Source organism: Cryptomeria japonica, chromosome 3 (genome assembly GCF_030272615.1).
Source record: "Cryptomeria japonica chromosome 3, Sugi_1.0, whole genome shotgun sequence".
Taxonomy (NCBI): Eukaryota; Viridiplantae; Streptophyta; class Pinopsida; order Cupressales; family Cupressaceae; genus Cryptomeria; species Cryptomeria japonica.
This window is the reverse complement of record NC_081407.1, coordinates 914,462,817-914,483,328: the sequence shown is the minus strand read 5'-3', so window position 1 is coordinate 914,483,328 and position 20,512 is coordinate 914,462,817. Positions and strand designations below refer to the sequence as shown.

Here is a 20,512-nt window from a genome sequence, read left to right as displayed (position 1 = left end):
TGTAGTAGAGCCCACGGTTATGTGGCATGATCTGGTCGATTGCAGTCTATCAATAGATCATACCATCCAGCACTTTGGCAATACATAGATGTGCCAAAGACGTTTATTTCTAAGGCAAGTTGATTTTGACTGTTTAATGCAGTCAAGGTTTAAGTGAAGTTAGAACCTATTGAATGGTGAGATCTGGTGGGTATGATGCATCCGCATAGCATGATCCCATTGGTATCTACATATTAGTAGATCAAAAAGTATTCACTTTTGGTCATCTGCACATATGTTGAAGACACTGATCAAAAAGGTAATCAATCCAGACTATTGATCTCCATTTAATGAATCGAGATAATATAGTCAAGTGTTGAAAAATAAAGCTACATAGCATGATTCGGTTTACTCTCAGGAACAATAAATTTCTGTGGTTGTTCAAGGTTTCAAGCAAATTTGGATTCTCAAGATAATCTCCCTCAATCATTGATGTTAAAGGTGAGTTGATCCAAACCATTGATTGAGTGGAGTTCGAATGCATTGAGAAGGGTGATCAAATAGCTTTGTGGTGCTGCATGTCGCAATCAGATGAATATAAATAGATTGGCAGATTAAGGGGTGTGCAATTTTATGATTTATTGTTCTGCTGAACACATCATTTTCAAGGGTGGAAGCATCTTGATCGTTAATCATGTCGATGCCTAATCAACTAAAGTGGCATGGTCAAAGAGACGTGAAAAACACTTGGTATGGCATGTTTAACTCCTACTGGTTGATGAGAGAATATGTCAAAACACCATAAGGGTATAGATCTATAGAAGTAAATGAAGTTCTACCATATGGAGTCGAATGGCAAGAGATGGTGGGCTCATTTTATTTATTCAAAACAGTCTCTTATAAACTTGCCAAAATTACAAAGTTAAAATGGATCATTCGTCCCTTCACCCTGTTTGAAACTGGCTAATTGCAGTGGATTGGTCAATTAGGTAGGTCATACTTATGGTTGTCTTCTAGTCTACCATGTTCATCGATCTTTGGACTGTAGGATATTGATTGTTGATTGTGGATGAAATTTAACGGGTTAAGGGAAACAATTGGAGGAATATTTGAGGAAAACATGATACATTTTAATCTACGTTACCCCAAGTTTCCGGGACGGGGGGACAGGGGGACGAGTTTCTGGGACGGCAAATTTTTTTGCCAAATTTGGGGACGGGGGGGGGGGGACGGCAAAGGGGACGGCTATATAAAATATAGGGAAAATTTAAAAAATATAGGAAAATTCTAAATGTTCATACGAAAACATGGATAAAGCATGCATCTATACATTATATTCATATGAAAACATGGATATAGCATGTGTATGATACTATGAAAACATTCTAGAATGCAAACATCGAACATACAACATTATCAATATGCATTTCATAATAGATATTGAAGAAATAACATACAAAATGCCCAAAGGCTACACTGCTGCCATATTGTTTCATTGTTAGTTGCGATATGGAAATCAAAATAGTACTAAGTAAATACTAAAAAGCAAAGTATAATATTTATTATTTAATATTTTATTATTTAATTTATTTTCTATTTATAAATTTTAAAATTTATAATATTAATTAATTTAAAATTATAAATATTTGATATGAATTAATAAATTTAATGTTGCATTTTAATTTTAATTTTAATGTTGGAAAAATTTAAAAAAATTGAAAATACGACATTTTTTTATTTTTTTAATATTTTTCCCTAGCCCTAGATGTGGGGGACGTCTAGCTGTCCCCGGGACGGCTGGGACGTCCCCAATCCGTCCCCAGCCATCCCCGAGACGTACGGACGTCCCCCACAACTAGGGAAGCCGTCCCCCCATTTCGGGGACATCCCCTGGCCGTCCCCAAGTCCCCGAAACGTCCCCGGGATTGGGACGGGGGTTTTTAGGTAGGGGACACGTCCCCGGGTTTCGTAGATTTTAATCAATTGCAGTTGACTGGCTGATCAAGCAGTGAGCACTTCTAGTAACCCATTGAATGGCCTACAATTGTTGATCTAAAAGAGGAACTAAAGTGGGCCATTGGCCTAAAGTAAAGTTCAAATTCCTTCACAAAATATTCTAAATTTTCAAATGAAAAGAAATGGTGTATAGGAGTTTATCAAGAAAAAATTTCAAATGAAGGATTGATTAATGGAGAAGCAAAAAGCATTAAATGCCTGATTGCAAAAACACACTATGATGACCGATAAGGGTTTTATAGTCGATGAATATTTACAATGGAAAATATAGTTTGGCTGTTAATGTTGCAAATCAAGGAGATGGATGTTAAGGTAACTAATGGGGAGCAAATAGTAACCTTATTGTTTATGGAAACCAAAAATGGAGTTCACTAATGGAATATTGGCCATCTTCTAACCACTTATTTGCATTTGATATTTTGATCATGTTAGGTCTCAGCAAGCATAATGCGTATATGTATAAGGAAGATTTTTTCACCTTTCTAGAGAGGATCCTGTTATGGCCTGCACACTCATCCCTACACTCAATCTGTATTGAGTGTGTCAAAAGGCCCATCAACAGATCCAAAGGAATGTTCTGTAATGGACAAGGTATAAGTATCATTGTAAATTGGACCTCCCAAGTATTGCAGTTCTCAGGTGAGGCCTGATTAAGTGTGCTATATGGTTAAGATGGATTTAATACCCAGGTTTATCTATTTTTAGGGGTCAAGTGGTACTTTGTATTCCACAATTATACAGTAGAACCAAATATTTGAGCAAATGCATATTTTTGTCCTATTAATCATTACATGAAGTTGAATAGAAATGCATGCTTGTTACAAACTCCGTTCCTTCTTTTGGTATGGAGCATATGCAGCAATGCAAATGTAAACAAGTATCAATTGTGTAGTCATCTAGGTAGGAATTATTGGTTATAAATATAAGCTTTATCTATAGAGACAGGATCTCTTGTCCAGATTTGTACATTGTGTCCTCTAGAAAAAATAATCTCATGTCAAACTTTGTAGTTTCGGTCAGGAGAAGATGTTTGCAAGCAGTTAATTCTCTCCATGGTGTGAATGTCTCCATAGTTGGCAAAGAAGTTCAAGGGGTGATAGATTCATCTCTAGGGCCACATTTGCTAGTTAGTTACTATTTTTAATTATTCTCCCATTGCAGCTAATGTAAAAGCTTTTCACCAATAGTATATGGGATTTCTTTGATCATTTATGGATTGTTAAAGAATGCTCTATCATGTGAAGTTTCTTGATTCTTGAAATTACATTTAAATGGAATTACAACTTAAATGGTGGAAATATAATTTTGACTCTTTGCTCTTAGTTGATTCATATTTAGCTCTTAGGCTCAAATTTTATAGATGTGTTTTTGCCCATTTCTTTAGGTCTAGACTCTGTCACCGATATATTGACACACCAGTCCTCTATAATGATTACATCCTCTATTCTCTTTAAATTATTGTAAGTTATGTCCAACCAATTTGCATAAGCTTGTTAAAGATTATCTTTGCCACATTTTGAGAGCCTACCTTTGTGAACAATCTTTAAAGAGTTTTGCATTTTCAAGGGCTTCACAAGCCACAGATGGAGTAGGAAATTGTAAAAGATATTTACATTTCGGGATATTAACCTAGTGTTGCATTTTTAGTTGCATTGTAACCTGTAATGTCCCCTACTCGGATTTGGTCTAATTTAACCTTAATCAATCTATTTTCAAAGTTTAAGAGTCAAGTCTATCTTACACGAGTCAAATCTGTGATATTTGATCTTTCTTTAGTCTATCAAGTACTTGCTAACTTACCATATTAAATAATCAATCTTATTCTGATTCATTTATAAATCATTTACGCATTTATTAATTATTATTTGTACGAATTATTATGTAATATTACAGAGTAATTTCTAAAAGTATTATGTTAACCATAATTATTATATTAATATCTATTATTATCAATATCTATATTTACAATCATTATGTTACTCCTTATTATGATTTGAGTATATATATATATATATATATAAACAAATGAATTAAATAATATTACTAATTATTTATGGATTTGCTAGTATCCTTCTATATAATTTACTAATACTACTACCACTTAAAACAATCCTTATTGGTAATATGTTTAGGGCCTGGTATTGGCAGACAGATCTGACGCATGTCAGATCTGGTCTACCACTGTCATGATACTTGATATCCTTATTAAATATATTGCACTCTATGTTAATATTTTCATTAATATTAAATTCTGCATAGAAACATTATCGGACTTCATAAAGTAGAAATACATCCCCACGCATACCATCAAGGGCAAGGATGCTACCGCCTGTAGCTTAATACTGATCTGATCTGTTCTGATCGGTGGTTCCCCCTATTTTTTCCTCCTTTCGAGTGCTGATCTGCTATATGTATATTCCTCAAATCAGTATTGGAGGGTTACGTCCTTTCCATGGTCCACGACCCTCCCAAAAGTGGTATCTCTCAATAACCATCCCTTGCCCCTTCACTAATGAATTGCTGTTGTCAATCTTTAATGAGTTCGTTGACTAAGTGTAATCGTTCCATATCAATGATCAATTACACTGGTTAATATAAGCACAATTCGATGCTCCTTTAATCATACTAATCTCTAACGTGTGCCTTACTTATTGCTGTATTGTTGTCTTGTATAAATATCGCTGTCTGTACACAAGTTTATGCTTCGATCTCTGATTTTATGAAGATAACCACTGCTTGATAGATTGCTGTTCTGATCAACCGCCAGTTCGATCTGCCATATACCACACAATCAAACTCAAATCCCTGTGTATCATAACACAGTCTTCTTGTTGTTCATATACCCATCATAGTTGTAGTAATCAGAACACTTATGAAATTGCTACCACCCTTTTATTTGTCTTTGTAATCACTGCTGTAGTCAAATGGATTGTTACCTTTAACCAAGAGTCAACTCATATGTGATGACTTGTATTTGTTTCTAATTACATCGAATCTCCAATAGTAATAAGTACATTGTATTTGTTTATAATTTATAATATATTAATTATGTTTATAATAATATTGATATTATTAATAATAAATATTAATGAATATTAATTAAATAATAATATTTAATAAATAAATAAATATTAATATTATTAATAATAAATATTAATGAATATTAATGAAATAATAATATTTAATAAATTTCAAATAATCATTAATTAATAATATTAATAATTGCTTCATTAGGATATATATAACGATCAACAAGGGGATATGACATAACCCAAGGCCAATACTTGTTTGATGTATAGAGATTAATGGTCTAAAGTACTAGTAGACCAATATAAGGGGTACTCAGTGACAAATCTTTGAGGTGTTCTTATGAACAAGGTATATCTAAGCCATGTGACCATGTTATTTTCTTCTTCTTTTTTTATCGGTAATATATGATTATTATTAATAATAGAAATAAAGGATTACATACAATATTCAAAATCATATCCGATCCAAAAACCACCAAGACTGTAACAAAAAACCACCCTACATACCCGCCAGTGCCACCCCCAAGACACCGTTGACCCATATCCATTTTAACAATTAAATTGTACAAAAAACAAAGCTATTCACCAAATATGCCATTAACACCTAACCTTGGAGCAAAATGGTCTCCGTATACCACGAAAATTTTAATACACCACCCCCTGAGTCCCCCTACTAGATACATATCATGTATTCTCAGAAACCCTACATACATTATAAAATTGGGGGCTAATAAAACCAAGGACAAACAAAAAAAAATACCAGCTCCATCCCCAATTTGGCGCCATTCAGCAGGAACCCTTCATCTTTGGCTTGTCTGGGCCATTATCCCAGTAATCGTCAAGGTTGAATTTCAAGCCATGGTGACCCTGTTTCTTTTTCTCCTCCCGAGCCATCGGCCTTTCAATCTCCTCTCACACAAACTCTTTCAAACTCTCCTAGCCAATTAGGACATCCTCCCATCGCTCTTCTCTATTCTCACCATCCCTCCACAAAATGAAAGGCCTGAATTCTGCACTTTCTTCGCCGATACAGATGCCTTAACTCACATTTCATCGTAAGCCTTTCCTTGGGACTACTCTCGCGAGCAAAGATTTCAAACTAAAGAGATAAATCTCTAGTACGCAAGCTCAGAGCACCCACTCCACCCCCTCCTTAGTACCTAATTCCAAACCCCATGCAGATACCATCGACACTATATCTACATTAGTGTGGAACCTAAATTCTGATTTCATAAAGTCCTCCCCTAGCAATATGTCCAGAATTTGGATAAAAATAGGATCCTCATGCTTGAAAATGCCACACACCCTCTTCTCAAAAATTTTACCTAGAAAGGCCAATTGTTGTTTTGATGACAAGGGTGAAAATTTGGCCTCCATCCTCTCTGCTCTGCACCAGCTCTCCAACTCTTTCGTGCCTCCGCTCACTATCTTTTCACCTTGCTTTGAAATGGGAACCAACCCAAGGTGTCCTTTAAATCACTCCCCACCCACCATGGCCAATACATTTCATCATTCCTTCTCAAACGCCAACATACTCTCATCTTTGTACGCCATCTCAAACCCTTGAAAATCCTCCCATATCTCTTCTCCTCGCATAACATTTAATGATATCCCTACCTTGGACAGAGTGTCCGCAACTGTATTACCCTCTCACGAGGCATGTGAAATTTGAAAGTTTTCAAATTCTTTAATTTCCTATAATAATATTTTTATAAATTTATCTAATCTCCAGGAGGGTGTCTCTCCCTTAATTAAGGCATTAACAATTATTAGCGAATCCCCTTCAAGATGCAACTTCGGCTTCATTATTTGTCCCTGTTGGTAGCCATCTCGCACCAAGGGCGAGAATATCACCCTTCCAATTACGAGCCACGTATCCAACCCCTAATGGACCCAGATTCCCTTTTGATGCACCATCAAAATTAATTTTGATCCATCCTAGATCCAATTTCCTCCAATCCACTTTTACCTTGTCTTGACACTTCAGATCAACCAAAGGAAGCCCATTAACGGACCATGTGACCATGTTATTTTCATTTCTATTTAATTGTTCTATAAAAACTTCTAGGAACACACTTCTTGGCCTAGCAAAGCCAAAAGAGTGGACGAGCTCCCTGCTTGTTAATTGTCCCAAATTACTTGTTCTTTGATCATGAGTCACACCTAGTTTATCTAAACAAACTTTGTTCCCCAACTTTAGATTTAGAGATGTATCCTCTAAAAGATGATTATGAAGATGTGAGTCAAAATCTGCAAACCAAGCAAGTTACCAAGCTAATAAATATACTGCAAACCAAAGGCCTTACCTTCGAATGCCTCACCTACCTATACATCCAAGAATCCTAGAAAATCAAGTGAACAACAACCAGAAGGCCAACATTATTATATTGTTAATTTATTAAATTAATTAATATTAAGTCATTGTTTGAATATTTAATTTCTTTTTTTTTATCAACTTAACAAAAGTCAATTTAATTAATTGTCACCTTAAAAAAAGGGGGCATTATAGAAGAGAGTTATGATGGATGACAATGGAATAACCATATTCACTCTCATCAAACCTTCTAGAAAGTGTTTTGGTTATGGCCAAATTCTTAAGCCATTGAATTTGCAAGTTTTGGCTACTCAATACAAGAAGAGTTATTATATTTGTAAGGGTGTTAAACTACCATATCACTAGCCAACAAAAAAGGGTGGACCACAAAATCCAATTCCACAACATGAAGTTAAGCCCCTTGATACTACCACTTTTGAGTACTATTTCAAAAATGTATATCAAGGCTTGTGCCAAGTTATGGCATTGATGTAGATGACCAAGTGAATTTGGGGATGTTAGCAATTTGTGATGACAATCAAAACCATCATTCCAACTCACTACTTGACTATGCAAATTATTTATCTAAGAATCTATATGATCATATTGTGGGTTTCAAAGATGCAAACACCAAGATGGGTGATAAGAGGTTTGAAAGACATTCCCTCTTATGTCATCTTTACCTATTTGCTTTAGATTGTGACTAGGATGATAGGTAGAAAATAAAATATATGGCACCTAATGCTCACAAGGATGAGGTTAAGCCCATTCAACTTTGGTCAATCCATATGGACAATGATTTCCCCCATGCTCTTTCAAAAAATTTGAAGGATACTTTGTTTACCCCCAATAGAAGAAACTGGGTTATGCAAGGACCATAAAACAAATGATGTAGAGTTTAAAACCATGACATATTCCAACAATAGAAGAAAATAAGGAATAAATGGGGCAACTAGTTCATTTTTTAAACATACATTGCCACAAGCATTTATGGGTCCATTCTTGCTCCCTACAAGTTGCCCTATAATATACCAAACGTAATTACACTCTTGGAGGCAATCAGATAGATGTATTTTGCAAACTAAGATCACTTCAAGAAGGAATCAAAAGGTGTCTTTATTCCCCCACTTATTCAAGCTGTTGATTTTCAAATTCTCAACAAGTAGGGTATTAATAGGATTGCAAATTTTTTAGAAACTTTGGGATGCCACTCCTACACTATAGAAACTATGACCCTAAGCAGCAACTTGATAAGCCTAGGAGCAAGGGGAGAAATGGATATGAGCATAAGTACCTAGAGTCAACGGACCCAATAAGGAAGTACCAGAATAATGTGGAAAGGATTGTTGTAAAGAGAAGATGGATCTGCATAGGGCTAGCAAAAAGGAAGATGAATCATTAGATTCAAAATACACTAGAGCCTTCCATGATGTCAAGTACAAATTGAAAAGAATGAAATTGCTTGTGAGCAATGCAAATACCCTTGTAGTAATGCCAAAGGATATTGTGTAAAAAGCACCAGAGTAACAAAAGAGATATAAGATAAATTATCCCATATGAACCAACAATTATTGAGCATTCTACTCATCCACTACCTACTATATCAAAGGTACCACAAATGGAATTGCACGTTGAACCACAAGAGGATTAAGGAGGATCAATTCAATGGAAATTGTTGAATAGCCCTAAGCCAAGGCCATGCCCCCTACAATTTCAGCACATGAAACACGAGGAATATAATGTAGAGATCAAGCAAGCACAACCATGAGGTTCCTCCCTTAGTCGATTACTTTGCTACAAAAGGTTTTGAGGAGTTCATTCCATCTAATGATCCCCTAGGCATGCAAGTCAAATTCCCTAACAAAGATGATATGAATTCTAGTCCACCTGAATCCCCCACTATGATGCAACGAATCTTTTGAAACAACAAACATTAGAGATGTGAGGCGAAAAGATCTGATGGTCTTTTGTTAGATGATACATTTATCAAGGCAAAAGAATTTCAATCATTTGCCTAGATAGTAAAACTAAGAGAAAAGAGAATCCTTGAGAAGACCAAAAGAGTTAAGGAGATGCTGATGAAAGATGTCAAGATATTGTAGAAAGCTCCAACCTTGCCCCTATTTTTTACTTCAGAACCGAAACGTCACTCCAAAACAAGGGAGGTAAATGGTAAGAGATAGAGGATGTCTTTTTTTTTGCTTGGGTCGAATATTACAAATGCAATGGCCCCTGACACTATAAAAAGAAAGTAAAGGGACGAGAATGTGTACCATAGCCAAGAGGAGGCTAGCAAATTCTTTAAGGGGACGTCTTTTAACCCTAAAGTGCAAATCTTGGTTGTTTGGGCGTTAGCCCCTACTAAACAGATTACATGCCACAAAGGCTCCAAGGCAAACTTGTGAAGAGATTTGTTGACATCTCAGCAAATGCATTACTTGTGCAAACCATCCAATTAGTGAGGCCACCACTAAGAAGTTATACAAAGAGCATGGAGAACTGAAAGAGAAAAACTTGAAGCTCAAGTATGCCCTGAATGAGGAGTCCTTAGTGAGAATTTTACAAGCTCAGGTTCAAGGAGCCGAGTGAAAAGGGATTATGCCCCCTCCAAGGACTTTACAAGCTCGTGGTGATTCAGGGCAAGAGATGAGCAGATTGAAAGAGCTGCTACAAGAGACAAAAGACAAGGATAGAGAATACAAAGGAAATTCAAAAGACCCGGTCAAGTGTGTTTGCCAAACCAAAGAATACAAAGAAAATTTACAAGAGATGGTTACGGGTATTTTCTAGGCCATAGTAAAGAGCTTGCTCAGACTTTTTGATAACTTATGGAAATGTTCACCAAAGCTAGTAAAAGCTACAATCAAGTGAAGTTAGATTGAATCACAGCACAAAGAATAAATAGCATTTGGATTCCTTGAGCATATTCATTGAAGAAGATGCTGAAAAAAGCTAAGTATGCCATTGGGAATATTGATAGAATGTCAGCAGCCCATGATGTTTGAAAGCTTCTTTATGATACTGTATTTTAAAAAAATTGAAGGCTGAATTAGAGGAGAAAAGAAAAAGAATATCAACATTTCCTTGAAATATTGTCGTCTTCAATTGAGAGCTCTAATGGTAGTAGATTATGTTGACGTGGCTAAAGTCGGATTACCAACTCCCTCCGCTCAACACAAAATAGAATTGTTGAGTATCCTATCCTCTCTTGCGTAGGGAAATCCCTAATGCTGTTTTAGATGATCAAAGGGGACAACCTCAAGGTTCCAAATGCCAGGTCATGACTGTGGGATAGCTCAACGATTTGTTGTGTTTTGCTGGTAACACAAGGGGGCTTACGTTTACAACAAGTTGTCTACATCCAACGATGTTGCAATTCTTCAACTAGGAAATAAAATCAAAAGGCAAGGGTTTAGGGATCCTAAGTGCAATGATAGGAATGACTAATGTTGCAGGTAGACAGATTTCCATAACCAATTCTTGTTTCGCCAGAGACACCCTCACAACTCGACAAGAACAGTGCACTCTGCAAGGTGATGAAGGATTTTCAGACCAGAGATACTCATCTAGTCACCCAATTCTGGCGCAACCTAAAATGAACGCCTACAGTTGAACTAAGCATAGTTTTGGGTTCAAACTAACCATGCACGGTGACCTACAACCAGCAAGTCCCCAATGGTATGAACCTGAAATACATCAAATCCCCCCACATTTCACCATCAGAATCATTGAACTCTAATTCTCACCAGCTGAAGGGAAACCATGCAAACAGGGGAAAAACAAAATAATAAACACCATGCTTCAATGTTTATGTATTGATTTCAACTGCCATTACAACAATTCCTCACAACAGTTCTACTCTATTCCTAATTTACAAACTACAAATACTTCAAACTCCTAAAAATCTAACTAATTCTAACCCCTAAAAAAATCTAACCTTTTACAAGAGAAAGCCCTCTACCTTTTATAGATTTTACAATTCAAATCAAGGGCCAAGATTAAAGGCATCCAAGGGCCCTGATCTGCCTTCCAGAAGCTTGGCAGCTTTAGCCCATGACCATTAACTTTCATTTGTCCTCCCAACCATATTCTCAACTACCTGCAATTGTTTGGCATCAATTCAGTCAATCTGGTAGTTGGAAATAACTGTCTTGTGTCCCTTTGTTTTAAAATTTCTTGAACGGGGCCCACAGGCAGTCCTTTTACAATAAAGCAATTCAGTTTTTAAACCGATTTTCTGGAATTAATTCCAGTTGTGTATGTTTGAGTTTGCACATTTTGAAGCCCTTTGAGTGTTCTTCTATCTTCAACCTTGTTGGCTTAGTGGCGTCGCGCTTCCCCGTGCTTCGTTTAGCTCTGCACTCCTGCATTTTTGCTTCCCGGCTTTGATCGCGATCATGTCTCCAATTTGCGATTCAGGTTGAAGAAAACTCAGCTAAAATCAAACTCCGGCTTCATGAGTGTAAACGTGAGATTTTAAACTTGGCTTCTCTTGCTGTTTGCAAATTTGGCCCTTCAAGTATAATTGTGCGATTTTTATGACTCTTGCAAAATAAAATAGAAAACACCGAACTTCTTACTCGCCCTCTTTGCCAACTCGAGCCTTGATAAAAAAATGCACGACTTCATGCGACTTCGCACTGAAACTCGGCATCTTACAAAAATGTGCGATTTTCTTCCATTTTTGCAAACTCGGCATTGGGCAGTTTTTTGAGCGATTTTTTAAACCTTTTGCTCTATGAAACTTGCGCGATTTAAGATAACTACGACGTCGGGTTTTCTCAGGAACTAGTCCAACATTTTCATGGGGAAATGAAAATCGCGATTTTGCTTCGGGATTTTCTCGAGTTTACAGAGGATATGGAAGATGAACTTCAGGTATCTTAGTGCAAGTGTGTGATTTCATGTTAAGCCTCGACCCTTTTGGACAGAATGCAAACTTTGTATCCATTGCGAAATTAACAAATTCGCTGAACTTCCTTTCACCCCCCCCCCAACCCCTTTGTCATGCGAATTCGGGTTTCTTAGTGCAAGTGTGCGATTTCTGTTTTAAATGCCTCTCTTGCACTTTGCAACACTTAGAAAAATGTCGCGATTTGCATTTCGGGATTATTCCTGGGTTGAGAAGGCTCGAATTTCATTTCTGCTACGAACCACAAAAAGCCGAATCTCATCTCTCTTTCAACCGGGCAATGGGGGTCCCCTGTCAAAGATGAGGTGGGGTGTGCGATCCGCACAACAAACTGTAGAAAAGCACTAGAATTTGGAAGGATGAGTTCAATAATTTGGCCTCCTTGTTTGCCAAATCACTTTTGTCAGGAGACAAGGTGGAACCTATAACATTCAATCATTAAGTTGATGAAATATCCCTTTCTCTTGTTGTTTCTGTGTTGATGAACAATGAGTTTGTTTGTTTTCAAGAATTCTTTTGATTCACAACATTAAATGTTGAACTTGTAATGGTGCAGATTGACAAAGGAAACGAAAATAATAAAAGTTTGCAAGAACAATGTTGCAGAAGCCACTGATAATAATTTGATATGGTCTTCTTGCAAGTGTTTGTAAACTTGCATAGGTTGTGTGCAATTTAAGCATTCAAGGAAATGAACAGCAGAAAGTCGTAACTTTTCATTCATCACTGAATAGGAAAATACACAGCAGAAAGGAATCTATTACAGTATTTAAACAACACAAATTCTGACCTCAGATTCAGACATTTGGCATGATAATAGTTGTATTCGCTATCATTTTCCAGATGGAAATTACAAACTGAATGTGAGACTATGATTGGAAGACTCCCAATGCCCTCAAGGCCAACTACAGGTACCACATCCCCTTCCAAATCCACTTGATCAAGGCAGTAAGTTAATCGCTGTCATAACCTATGTCACAAGATTCACCGAACTTCAACCATAGAATTCGGATTTTGGCGAATTTTAAATATCGCTATAAAATTCGTTAAAATTCGGCTTCATTTTCATACAGGAAAACGTGTCAGCTTCTTCCATTGAGTAAAATAAAGTGTTTTTGAAGGGTTTCAAAAATATTTTCTAAGGTTTTCAACCATTTTTTAATAAAATGGTGTTTGCGGCTCACTCTAGAAACATTGCTAAATCTTCCCTGCACGTCTTTCCTCCGTGTCTTTCCTGATCATTTCCACCACGACTTTCACTTCCCTGCACTTTGAACTTAACCAACCTTTGGTCGTTAGGGAGGTCTGCGGGGCCGAGGTTTGAAGGCCACGCTGTAAGAATATTAACTCTGGGTTCTATCCCATCCAGCTTCAGGATTTCCCAATTGGCAGTGCTCAGACCCCTCTTTGCTACCAAACACAGTGCCCTGAAAATCAATTGCTGCAGTCGGTGTTTTTCCTGAGGCTGCGTAAGCTTTAATTTCATCTCCGGCTTTGTAGCTGACATAGGTTGCCGGAAAGGCATGGGCATCTGCTATGATTTCCTTCCCAGACATAATGTCTGCAACCAATATCATCCCCGCGCCTCCTGCTGCTAGAAGTCTCCATCTGCAATTTCAATCTTAATCTGCAATTTGTCTTCTGCATTCTTTACTTCTGTTTTTTTTTATTTTCTTTTTATAGGGTTATTTTAATCTATAGAATTTCAAGATAGTTTACAACTTTATAATATTATATTTATTAAGATATGTTTTAAATTATAAATTAAGTTATATTAAAAACTGCTATATTTATCAAAATATAGTTTTAAATTTTTTAATAATAGAAGTTTTAAATTTTGAAATGTTATATTTAAATTAAGTATATACTTAGTCTATCATATTAAAAAACTTCTATATTAAATTAAATAAAATATAACATAATACAATTATATCATATTGTTATGAACTATATATATATATGTATAGTTATATGTTGTATTTTTTTTTTAATTTTATATGTTCATAAAATTATTGTTTACAAATGATAAATTTTTTTTTATTTAGCTATTTTGTGATCTATTACTTATATTTTAAAAAATTAAAATTATATAAAGCGAATTTAATGTTGAATTTTTTTTGAATTTTTTATCTAGTCGAATTTCATCCGAATTTTATTATTACCAAATTCAAATTCGAATTCGAACCTTGTGACTTAGGTCATAACGATGCTGGTAAACACAGTTAGGAGCTGCCACTCATCAAAATCTGTCCAATATAGGCTCGTGTTCCCCTTTTAAAACCCAAATCGGCTTGTATCTGATATTCATGTCTGCTCCAAACATCATATTCAGTCATCATGCCCTTCATCCACAGACAGACTTGCAAATGGGTTTCCAAAATCACTGTCTCAGACCTGGAAGTTGTACACACAGCCTGTGAATGGCCATGTCCAGCAAGGAAGATATGGGCCAGCAAGATAAGCCATCATTCTACCCAGAATAGGTTCATTTCTGCCATCCAACTCCTCTAAGTCTTCTTCCTCACGATTCCAGCTGACGACTCCTGGTGGCCCGGAAATAGCACCATGTGTCAATCAGCCCAAAATAAAAATAAATATAATGTCTTCTACTTGCTGTAGCGAAGCTTGTCTTCGTCCTTGAATCTGCAGAATGAAGCACTTTGTGGTTTCTGAGATGAAGCCACCAAGGGAATACCTGATTTTGCATCCAGACTACCCGAAGGCCACTAGGGTTTCGTCCTAGGGCTGGAGAAAAACACGCACACGGATCAAGAAAAAGTTTCCATAAAAGTCAATAACATAAATGAATGCCAATACCCCGATTTCTCCTTATATTTTTGCTTTTTTCCTTTTATCAACTTTCACACATTAAAATGTTAGTTTTTCCCACATTAAAACATTAACTTGGGCTTAAGTCAAATAAATTGCCCAAGGGGTCTAGGCATCTCCAAAATAATATTAGGTGTCCCTCCTTGTAATTAAATATGAAAAGGTTATAATTTATACCTTAGGCCTTATTTCATATTTAATTAATAACTTTTATTCCCTTGTCGCTTTTATTTTTGCTCTAGCGTCAGAGAACTAGAAAGGCTAGCAAAATCAATCATGATGGAGCGCTAAGCAGAAGGGGAAATTACAGTTGATCATATCCTAGCACTAGAAATAAGAGTAGGTAACTTTATTAGAGAAACCAGGATCATATTGGATGCCAAATATGATGCAAGCATGGACAAAACTAAGAAAATCATTAATGTTAATTGGCCAAGCAATGATGTATGAGATAAGTGGTCAAATAAAAGAAATTGAAGGTTTTTGAATAAGTTATGTATTCTTTTCATGTTGCATTGATCATTCCCTTCAAGTATAAAGGGGACACATGGGTTTGTTAGATTCTCTGGCAAGTACTCTGCTATATGAGCAGTAATAAGTAAATTCAAAGGCAGTAAGCAATAATTTTATACAACTGAATATGTCAGCCACTCACAAAATCACATGAGGTAGCAGAGTGTCCCCACGATGCAATAAGTGAATCATCTTGTTGAGCTACATACGGAAAATAAAGCTTGCAGTACCAAAACCAAGAAATTCTTGTTATACAAATCACATGGTATTGCATTATTTTGATCAATGTCGGGAGATGTTGAAGAAAATAGAAGCCAGCGACAGTTTGTTTGCATGTCACCAAACATCCAGATTCAGTTGGAATTAAAGGAGCTATTCAAAGGACCCAGATCTACTCCTTCAGTACTCTTAACAGTGATTTGTTCTTTGAAGAATGTAATGAGAAGTTTGAGAAGTGGCATTGATCCAGCTCCTTCCCACTTAAACATCTACTATGAATACATGGTCTTAATTATGGATAAGTTTGCTCTTGAAGCATCTCTTGGCTATGTCTTTCTAGAGGATAACCTAAGGAATAAATTACTAGCAAAGGTTTCATTCATCGCATGTTCCCCATCCTCTCTATTTAAGGTCCAGCTCATGAACAAGTGGCAGTTGCACTAAATTTTTATGTCAAGGTAGTATTTTACTTACGCATCATATGGATCAGTTTCAGCAAAAATATAATGCATACACCTGTGAAAGAGTCCATCTGGAAACTCCTAGTGAACAAGAATAGAATCAAATTTTAAATATGTTGTGATGCATTCAATTTGTAATTGCATTTCAATTAATCAATTCAAAACTCTTTTCTGATTAGTGTCATAAACTAACTTAATTTCATGCTGAGAAATTCAGGCGACCTAACAAGTCTCTAAACACACATTTGTTGTGTTTATGTTAAAGCTTAGTTAGTATCCTAATCAAGTATCAACTGCAAACCTTTCTAGCTTAACATGTGTAATCTGACAATAAATGTGATTGAGAAGCACGCTTTATGATTCATTAAGCAGGAAAGCATTTGATGATTCAGAATCTTCAAGTTAGAGCATATCAGGTGAGCCTATCTTCACTGTGATTTTTCTTTGTTCTGTCATAGCTAGCTTGTCTAACTTTGTTCTCAAGGGACTAAGCATGAACTTACAAATTGCTCCCGATTCAACACTTTAAAATCATAATGACAAATCCCTTAACAAAGTATAACTTAATTCACTCCATAATTCCACAATGCACTTAAGCATACAAACGAGTACTCAAGTTCTTTATTATTCATAAATCCTTTGCTCATTTAGTTGTGGATTTATTATCTTCCTGTAATTTCAAAATCTCTGATTGCAATTTCACACCAAACTAACACAGTGACAGCGAATCGGGACCTTTAGGGTTTAGTTTAGTCTTTGCAATAAAGTTTCCCTCAAAGCTGTATGCCATTCTTTGAGATCTTTGATAGAATCACCCTCTTAAGCTTTGTAAAGCTCAAAGTGTAGAAAAGATGAGGCCCCTCTTGTCAATTGGCATGTTGAGTCAGATATTTTGAGCATTAAGATTCATTTTATCCAAAGCTTTACTCCATACCCCAGAAGTTGTTAAATCCTTTAATGAATATCATAGAATATATTGTTAACTGATCAGAAAACCAACACATCCCACAACACATTCTCTCACCACGCAGAAGCCTATCTCACCTGTAACATGGTGGAATTACTCGTTCAGTCTATACTAGAATCCAATCTTAATCAAAAGGTACAAGCTTGCTTCCATCACGAGAGCAACTGGGGGCACCAACAACAAAGCACCATCCCACTTGTGCCTGGTAAACTCCATATAAACTGCATCTGGAACCATGGCAATGAACTACAACATTTAATTGCTAAACATATAAGCTGAAATTAAGTTATGATTCGATTTCCTCTGAATTCCAGAACCCATTCTTTGCACCTTCCCCGGTGGATGTATTTATACCCAAGGTTGAGTAAAATAGTTGACACAAGGGACTCGAACGTCTCCCATACAAAGAGATAGAAGAAGAACCGAGTCTACTTCCATAGAAGGTTCTACCATATTTTTTTCCCATACATGAGACTTACTGCTGTTAAAATGATCTGCCAGCCCTTTCCCCATCAGTGAGCTTTTTGCTGCAGCTGAACTAGAACCAAATGTTTGTTTAATCATTTTTGAATCAAGGTGACACCTCATGATAGATATCTACCAAATACATTAGGACATGCTGATTTAACATTTTAAAACGTAGGTACATATGTTTGTTCAAATGCACATCTAAATAGTAAATACAAAATCCAACTTAGTAACTAACTTAAAGTTTACCTCAACATAAAAAGGTATATTTTACACCAACATACATGTACAAGGGGATTCTAGTGTTCCTAGTCTCTTGGGATTCCTGTTGGATACACAAGCATTAATCATTTAAATGCAAACCCTTACATGCTATTTATTAAATCTTGCAACCAATAAAACTAAACAATTAGCCAAAGCTTTGGTGGATGTTATCTCCAAAATTATAGCATGAAAATCCATTAAAAAGTATTTATCACAATGTAAGAAAATTTACATTGGTTTCCTTCACCTACATTAACCACCATGGTTACTCTCCATCCTACATATCATAAGAGCAAATGATGACCTGAACTTTATGCTTAATTGTATTTAAAAAAACTCCCTATGGTGCAAGAAGATGGTTTCCATTTGTTCTATTGCAATCTCATATGGTGGGCCTTGAGCATGAAGGTATTGGATCGTGAGATTATCTTTATATTCATATTACTCACAATTTAATTGTATTGCTGTAATGTCCTCTACCTGATTAACATAGTTAATCTATTTCAATATACTCTAATTGATTGAGAGACTAATCATGAAGCCGGTCATTGATATTCTTCAATTTATTAGTTATTAACAAGAGCTTATTTATTTTCCTCATTAGATGACTGATTTCATTATTCATAGTTCTTAATATAGGTATCAGACCCTGCTACTACTTCAGTTTTAAGGGAGAAGGGTCTATGCATGTTACCAAAGCGCTTAGAGACCAAATACAATAGGTTCCCTCAAAGTTTACAGATCCAAGCCCTTACCTATCTTGGGTCTATACCCTCAAGGTTTATGGGTCGCTGATCCCCACCCTATTTTGGGACTTAACCTGTTGCTTGGATTTAGACTGCCCCTCTTTGGAACATCTCATTCCCATCTTCTTATATACTGACAGTAATTTCTTATGTATTATGAATATATACGAAATTAAGTATGACTGTCATACATATTACAGTCCATATTAATATTACTATTAATTCTGCATAAGAGCATTATCGGGCTTCATATATTAAGCGTACTTATTAAACACATCCCCATGCATACCACCAAGAATAAGGATGTTACTGCCTGTAGCTTAATAACAGTTCTGATCTGATCTGATCCATGATGATGTACAGTTTGGTTCAGACTGAAGCCTGATTCTTAGTTGATATCTTCTTATTCTTACCGATTCTTGACATTAGGCCAAATGCTTAGATTGAGCGATACAAATAGGATATATTAAAAGATGTAAAGATTCCATGATGCTGAATGAGTATTGTTTCTGTATTAAATATCTCAAAAGTCTGATTGGTTGCATATCTTCATTTGGAGTAGACATATCCCTTTCTTTAATCGTGGCTCTTCACATACACTAAACGCATCCTTTAGTGTATTCAAGTTTTTAATTATTGACGGTTTGTTAAGGCCAACCGTTCTTTATGTTAAGGCATAACAAATCGGTTTTGACATAACATTGATCAGTTTATTTTCGCTGCCAATAAACACTAAAGGCTGATTATCACTGTCTATTGCTGAGGGGACAATCTCTGACACCTGCAGTCCTCCCAGTATTTGCTTTAATAATTAACTTTATTTATTTTTCAGGTTATCGATCAGGATGACTGCAATTCTATTATATATAATTTTTATTGAATATTTATTTATTTATTATTATATTTGTTTCTCATTATATTGTTATGATAATGAATGTTTATTTATTTTATTTTATTTATTGGATTCATAATCGGGGGCATGCATTGCCGTTGCAAGTAGAAACAAAAAATTTAGGCAGCACTAACATGCTTTTGAAAAGGCAATTTCTTTGCTTCATTGAATCTGTATATGGGGGATGAGGCAGGGGCAAATATATGTACAGCCTGAGAGGTTCTAATAGTGAAGGTCTCTGTATTCTATAGAGGCACAAGCTCAAATCCAGCAGAGTGTACAGCATGTACATTTATTATGAATGGCATATAAGTTAGCAATCCCACAGTGGGAATGGGGTGTCTCAAGACTCATACACCAAATTGTTGCTTGCTTGACATTCACCTATAAAACACCTTTTTCCTATAGGCCCTCTACCTAAATACATGTGTGTGTACACACATATATACATATGTATATATATGTAAATGTGTGCACATGTATATATTTATTGAGAGAGAGAGAGAGAGAGAGAGAGAGAGAGAAAACACTTAGGGAAATTAATCACAATAGCTAGGAAAATATACCTGCATTATGGATTCTTTAACTTTTCCGCTGACAATCCCATCAAGAGCTCTCTCAGCAAGCTCATATACTATCGTATCACCTTCAGGACCACTGAGCCTTTCCCTTTGTATGTATCTGCATATACAAATGATATTTAGCATTATCACATACAGGCATCGAGATGACTCACTTGACTCAGATACAGGTCTATAAAACTGAAGCTTCAATATGAATCCCCAAAATAGCTGCGTCTCCAAAATCATGTGTAAGTGCCTCAACATTTCCCACATTTTTCAAAAGGACACATTATTGCTTTCATTGAATAATGCATTTTTCTTGAGTACATGGCACACAAAT

General features: G+C 35.9%; 1 protein-coding gene across 4 annotated transcripts in view; it reads right to left on the bottom strand.

Moving 5' to 3' along the window:
- LOC131073519 (uncharacterized) overlaps positions 1-20,512 on the bottom strand; it is a 90,660-nt gene that overhangs the window by 5,113 nt on the left and 65,035 nt on the right. For all 4 annotated transcript variants that reach the window (XM_059217010.1, XM_058009993.2, XM_058010048.2 and 1 more), the window contains exon 6: positions 20,176-20,290. In XM_059217010.1, coding sequence (XP_059072993.1) covers positions 20,176-20,290 — 115 coding nt within the window. The remainder of the gene's footprint in view (positions 1-20,175; positions 20,291-20,512) is intronic.